The sequence below is a fragment of the Cnephaeus nilssonii genome (genome assembly GCF_951640355.1).
Source record: "Cnephaeus nilssonii genome assembly, chromosome: 4".
Classification (NCBI taxonomy): domain Eukaryota; kingdom Metazoa; phylum Chordata; class Mammalia; order Chiroptera; family Vespertilionidae; genus Cnephaeus; species Cnephaeus nilssonii.
The window spans coordinates 103,526,587-103,532,834 of NC_137075.1; the positions used below are offsets into that span (position 1 = coordinate 103,526,587).

Consider the following 6,248-nt stretch of genomic DNA (forward strand, 5'->3'; position numbering starts at 1 on the left):
GAGAACCAGCGCTGGGCCCCCCTGCCGGCTGCTGAGGGGAGTCTGCGGCCTTTGCAGACACCTTTGTCCTGACACTTGGCTGGCACGGAGGCCTGCACCCTGCCGGTGTCCTGGGCGGTGGAGAGCACACAGCAGCCCCCAGGCCCCAAGGGAGCCTTTCAGTCTTGTGCCCTGTGTAGTCTGGGAAAGCCCGCCGTGGGGGTGCAGGGTCCACTCCTGAATGCTCTACCCTCATGTCGCTTGTTGGCCTAAATAAATTTCCTCTGGTCCCGCCTGGATGGCTGTGTTGTGTGGAGTCTGAGTAGGACAGAGGCCTTGCTTCAGGCCCCTAGATGTGCTGCACCCGCCACCGAGCCAGAGCCCCTCCGCGGATGGCCCTTGAGTCTGCGGGGGTCCCAGTGAGAGTAGAAAGGGAGGCCCACAGTGCGGGAAGCCCCGAGGCACTGAGACGCAGGCTCCCAGGAACCAGCAGCCCGTCCGCCGGTCTCCCCTTAGCAGTCCTGGTCTGGATTCTCACCACTTCCGGTGGAGAATGCAAGCAGAGGCCCTCATTTTGTGCATGGGATGGTCCAAGGTGGGGCTGTGTAGTGACAGGTGCCAGTCTACCAGCCAACCTGGGCTCACTCTACCCATCTTCATTTTGTTACAGGGCAGTAAGGAGCTAGGAAAATCCCAGGGCAAGTGGAATAGGGTAGGGAAACTGAGGAAAGTTAAAACAAGGCAAAACTATTGGCAGCCAGCTTGTAACTAAAGCCATTATCTCCCTCAGCCAAGGACACTTGAGAGCAAATGGTTAACAGCCTCCCTCATGAGAGAATGCAGGAAAGGAGGGGGAAGGGGAAGGGGGCAGCTTTACTCCCTAAGCAGAGAAGCCAGCAAGGCTCTGCGAGACCAAGTTGCCAGGTGCTTCTCATGAATTCTGGGAAGGGACCTTGAGAATTAATCTCTACCAAATAGCAAAGGAATTCTGACGCCTACAGACGGGAGGATATATAATACCTCGGACCACCAGCCTGCTCTTCAGATTAGCTGAGAGCTCACCTGCGCTTCATAAGCCACATGTACATGGGTTTGCTTCTTTAATGCAGGTGCATGCGTTCATGGCTTTAATAAATTGGCTTTACACAACGCAGTCAAGGTCTCATATAACTTCATTTATATGACAAGACAAGCATCAAGGTTGGGGCCAGCCCCTCCCACGGACTCGGGCTGTCTGGTAACCCCTCTGGTGAGAGGTGCCTCCAACAATTCTGTGAGTGGCAAAATGGAGGCCTAGACGAGGGGAATGGGGTTTGTCCAAGGTCACACAGTGAGTTTGTTACAAAGCAGGCCTGTCCCGACTCTTCTTTTTGCTAAAACCTGTGTGTTCTTAAAGTTCCCCAAGCGACCCCAGGATCAGGATGGACGTGGTGGCCGGCCCAGCAGGTGTCTGGGTGACAGGGTGGTTCTGGCCCCTGGTGGGCGAGGACTGTTCCAAAGGAGCTCTGACTCGGCGTGCCCTCGGCAGACCTCCATGCGTCTCAGTCCCGTGTGGTGGGGAGACCAGCTGAGCTGCACCTGAGGGACAAGCTCAGGGAGCCTCCTGCCCGGCAGTGGACAGCTGAGTGAGGGGCCGTGGCCGCATGGCCAGACGGAGCACGTGTCCAGGACAGCGCGCCAGAGTGAGCGGGGCTCCCGGCACAGGCCTCCGGCGCCTGCAGCCTCAGGCAGGCCAGCTCTCCCCGAGTGACGGAGTTATGCCGGCCACCCCTCCACGGGCCAGGACAGGGCTGAGGGGCCCTGGGTGACCACCTTTCCTCTCCCCTTTGACATGTCAAGTGCAGCCTGACTCCGAAGGTGGCGCAGTTAGTGGGAAGCTGAACAAGAGACACCTAACAGCAGCTTGGTGATCAGGCAGGGAGAGCTTCCTGGAGGAAGTGTGAGACGGAGTTAGCCAGGCAGAGGAGGGGGAAGGGCGTCCTGCACTGAGCACAGATGTAAGCAAACACTTGGTCAGTATGACGCACAGGCCAGGACAGGACGGTCCACTACGTGTTCTGGTAATAGGACAGTCCCGGCAGGAACCCTGGAAGTTCTCTGTCCAAGGACATGGTCAAGGCCGGTGTCTAGGAGGGAGGGAGTGCAGTCAAGGTGGGTGTTGGCTGACTTCACCCGGGGACTGCTGCAGGGTGGACCCCACAGGTTTGTCTGCACCCGCCAGCCCTGCCCCTGATGGCCCCATTACTGGAGGACATGCGGGGCCTCAGGAGTCCCCCACCCTCCCTGCTGTGTGGCCTTGAGCAGCCCCGGCTCCCTCTCAGGTGTGTCCTCACCTGGCATCAGGCTGCTGTGATAAGCTGTGTGAGGTGCCTGGCACCCAGCCGTGTTCAGGAGGCAGACCCCCATGGGAAGGTGGCACACAGCCTAGTGTCCGGGCACCAATGGGGCCAGGCAGCTGGCACTGGCCGGAACCCAGTTTTCTTCAGAAAGGAGATAGATTTGAGATGGGGTGGCCAGGAGAGCAGGTGTCGTGCCGAATGCTGAACAGCCGGCCGCGGCAGGGCTGAGCCCGCAGGCCAGGCCCCAGTCCCAAAGGCCGAGGGAGTGGGGCCCATGGCGGGCTGGGCCGGGCCTCGCTGCCCATTCGCATAGTGGGAGCGCTGGCCACACAGGTCTGGGGAGCTTGGCCTCAGGGTGAATCGAAGGCGGAGACACGGGTCACCAGACCACAGAGCAGCACCACTGAGCATCCTCAGGAACGTTTAATTGGCCGCAGTCCCCCTCCAAGTCTACAGGCGGAGGGAGGGAGCACGACCTGCCCTCACACCAGCTCACCAGGCCGCCGGGCAGGGCCTCTGAGGTGGGGAGGGACCAGGTGAGCTGCATCTAAGGGCCTTGGGTACCCTAAATAGCAGAGGGCTGGGTGAGGTGGGGTGGTGGCCCAGAGGACAGCTGGGTAAATGGTGGTGCAGACACAGGGTGCTCTGAAGACACGGGGCGGGGGAGGCTGGAATGAACAACTGACCACCTGCACCCAGGACTCCATGTGACAGATGTCTTCACCCAAGTGTCCGCTCCTTCCTGGCTCCTGTGACCCCTCAGGCCAACCCGGCGGCTGGTAACAGATGGCTCTGACCTTCTCTGCTCTGTAGCTGGCGGACCACGCCCAAGCCCCAGCTGCCGGTCTTGGGGGTGGCTCCCCGCTGTCCTGGGTGACCACCCGGTGGGGACACTCCCCGTTGCCTCCTCTTACTCTGACCTCCGGAAGCTGCCGGTGGGTTGGCCCGCGGGCGGTGGGACAGCTACTTGAGCAGGGCCCGGCTGAGCCTCAGCGCGGCTTCGTAGGTGACGAAGACCACCATGTTGACGGGGAAGGCACGGCAGCAGTTGAGCGTCAGCCCCTTGAAGAGGACCCGCGGCCCCTCCTCCCGCACACTGGTCACCACGCAGTGCAGGAGGCCCCTGTAGCGCTGCTGGCCCTGCCCGTCCACCTGCAGGCGAGTCTTGATCACGTCCATGGGGGTGGCCACAGCCCAGGCCAGGACCCCTGCGCAGCCACCGGCCAGCAGCACACCCAAGACATCTACGGGGGAGACGCACGAGGGAGCACCTTGATTGGAGGCGGATTGAGGCCCCGGAGGCTCCCAGGGCAGGGCCCAGCCCTCATGAAGCCCTGGGCTCATTCCACCAATGTGCCTTGTCCCAGGCCACACAGAGGGGGTCTGTCCTGACCCTCAGTGTCGAGAGCACTGAGGTTCCCCCCCTGGAGGCCCTGGGGTAGCAGTATGCCACCTGACTCCGTTCCCACTGGCTGAGCCTGCGCCCCTTCCAGGCCCCAGCCCCCACTCACCTGGCTGGCTGTGGCCAGCAGGGGTGAGCCACTCGCTGAGGATGGAGTAGGAGAGGAAGTAGGTGGCGAAGGAGTGGCCCTCCCGTAAGAGCAGGGCCGAGCTGCCCTTGTAGAGGCCCCGCAGCCCCTCCTCACGGGCCACCGTGGCCAGGCAGTGCAGTGGCCCCCGGTACTTGGGCCCAGGCACCTGGCTTGCAGGAGGTGCAGGACACACGGGGGGCACCGCCGAGGGCCACGAGGCCGAGGATCTCCGCCTCTGCTGCATCTGCGTCTGCATCTGGGTCTGCGTCTGGGTCTGGGTCTGCAGGCGGACCTTGGCCACCTCGGTAGGCGAGGTCAGGAACACCTGGAGCAGAGACGCAGCAATAAGGAGGCGCCAGCACTGCCCACACCCTGGACTTGGCCTCCCGTCAGCCTCCCGTTACCCACAGTGACATGGGGGGGCCTGCGCCCCATGAAGATTCAGGCTGGCCCAAGGCCCTGGTGGAGCGGCGTTCAAAGCCCGCGCTGCCCACCCAGGCCAAAGCCAGCACCTTCTCCAGCTACACGCTCGTCCTAGCACAGAGCGGACTCCACACACAGTAGGTGTCAGGTACGTGGCTGTGACTCCAATTCATGAAAGCATTTAATCACATAATTAGTATGGCAATGACATATTACCATATTGTTTAATTAATGTAAGTATTTAATGTAAGAATAGTAAAACAAAGTATTTAATAACATTAATATGTAACATGCCATTACTGATAATGTTGTTTGCATTTCATGGGTGCTCATACCTGTCAGACTTTGTGTTAGGGCCTTAATCCTCACTTAATCCTCATCGAGACGCCTCTTACTGATGAAGAGTCCGAAGTTCAGAGAGGCTCCCTGGAGTCCTCAGGTTCCCTCAGCTAATGAGACTCAGCTGGGTTCTCACCCTTAGTCCCCCAGCCTCCATCTAGCCTCTGCCCTCCCTGAGCTTCCGTTTCCCTGCCTTCTGGGCTTAGGGACTTCTCAGGCCCTCCCCACCCCTGGGGTCCCGGCACCCCACTCACACGGACGAGGCCAGAGGTGAAACCCGAGAGAGTGATGTCGGTCCTGGCGGGCTTGGCGTCGGCACTGCCATACCGGAACCGGCAGATGCGGGTGAGGCACTGGTGGTAGGTGCCGAAAGACAGCGACGAGACCAGGGACACGGTGCTTATGGGCAACAAGAGGCCCCTGTAGAAGCCCCTCACCTGGTGGGCAGATGGACAGGACCCAAGTCAGGCCAGAGGTTCGGCCAGGAGGATGGGCCTGGTCTCACCCCTGCAGGCCCTTCCTGGCTATGGGACTTCAGGCAAGTCACTTACTGCCTCAGCCTCAGTATCCTGGGCTGTAAAATGGGGATCATAGCACTCAACTTGAGAGGTTGTGATGAAGAGACAGAGGGCCAGGCTGGACCCAGGGCAGCTACTTGATGATGGAGCTGGGGAACTGGCATGCTTCCTTGTTGCTGTTTTCCTTCGGCCCCTCCCTGGCCAGCACCGAGCCCCAACTTCACTTTGGTAAATGTCCCTGTCCCCCCTCTGGACAGCTCTCTGACCTGGACCCTGGGGACCTGACAACTCCACCCTGAAGGGGACAGAAATGCCAACACATGGGTCCCCCCCACACTGTCAAAGACCCCAGACACCCCCATAGACCTTCTCCTGGAGGTAGGACCTCATTCTAAACACCTCCTGCATGCTGGACACCCAGCCCTGGGCCTCAGAGGAATCCAGAGGTTGGTGTACTTATTCCCATTTGGAAGTGAGAGAAGCGAGGCTCAGAGAGTGGTGAGTGGCAGGCCTGGGGCCTGAGCCCAGACATCCGCTGCCCGTCATCCTGGCCCCAGGCCTACCCGCTCTCGCAGATACGTGTCCCGGACGCAGTGCCAGATGCCTGTGTACTTGGGCTCCGTCTGGATCTTGACCTGTGGGAGAATCAGGCTTCAGGAAGGGGGAAAGGTCAGGGCAAGGTCAGCAGGCCTGGGGGAGGGGAAGAGCCAACTCCTTGGATGTCACGGCCACGCTCTCGGTGGCAGAGCCGGGACAGTGAGCCCCATATAAGAGGAGAAACCAGAGGCAGAGGCCGGAAAAGAGGGTCAGGCTGTCCGGAGGCGGGTGGGGAGGGCCGGGTGTGATGAGAACCCTGGGCAGCTCTTCTGGCCGGGGATGGGGTGCAGGAGGCTCGCAGGGCGGCCTAAGCGCAGGCAGGAGCAGGAGGGGGGCGGGGGGGGTTGTGCAGGGCCTATCACCACACACCTTCACCGTGTCCAGGGGGTAGCCCACAGCAACACCGCAGACGCCTGGAAGGAAACCAGAGCTCGGGGTGAGGACAGCAGGAGCAGACCCCCCCTCGTCCAGTGTCTCATCGACGGGAGAGCCACCCCGTTCTGCAAGAGCTGAGGGGACTC

At 60.9% G+C, this 6,248-nt stretch overlaps 1 protein-coding gene across 1 annotated transcript; it reads right to left on the reverse strand.

Moving 5' to 3' along the window:
• Positions 1 to 412: 412 nt before the first annotated feature.
• SLC25A47 (solute carrier family 25 member 47) lies at positions 413 to 4,932 on the reverse strand. The gene is made up of 3 exons (XM_079767754.1): positions 4,867 to 4,932; positions 3,830 to 4,175; positions 413 to 3,562 (listed from the first exon to the last, which is right to left on the reverse strand). The coding sequence occupies exons 2-3, from the start codon at positions 4,104 to 4,106 to the stop codon at positions 3,282 to 3,284; spliced, it is 558 nt and encodes a 185-aa protein (XP_079623880.1). The 5' UTR covers positions 4,107 to 4,175; positions 4,867 to 4,932; the 3' UTR covers positions 413 to 3,281.
• Positions 4,933 to 6,248: the final 1,316 nt, after the last annotated feature.

What these genes read in the sequence shown, in the direction of transcription:
- SLC25A47 (XM_079767754.1), bottom strand. Translation starts at nt 4,106, where the DNA reads ATGCAGACGCAGATGCAGCAGAGGCGGAGATCCTCGGCCTCGTGGCCC. An exon ending in TGCTGGCCACAGCCAGCCAG is followed by an intron (nt 3,563 to 3,829) that starts GTGAGTGGGGGC and finishes TCTCCCCCGTAG; the next exon opens with ATGTCTTGGGTGTGCTGCTG.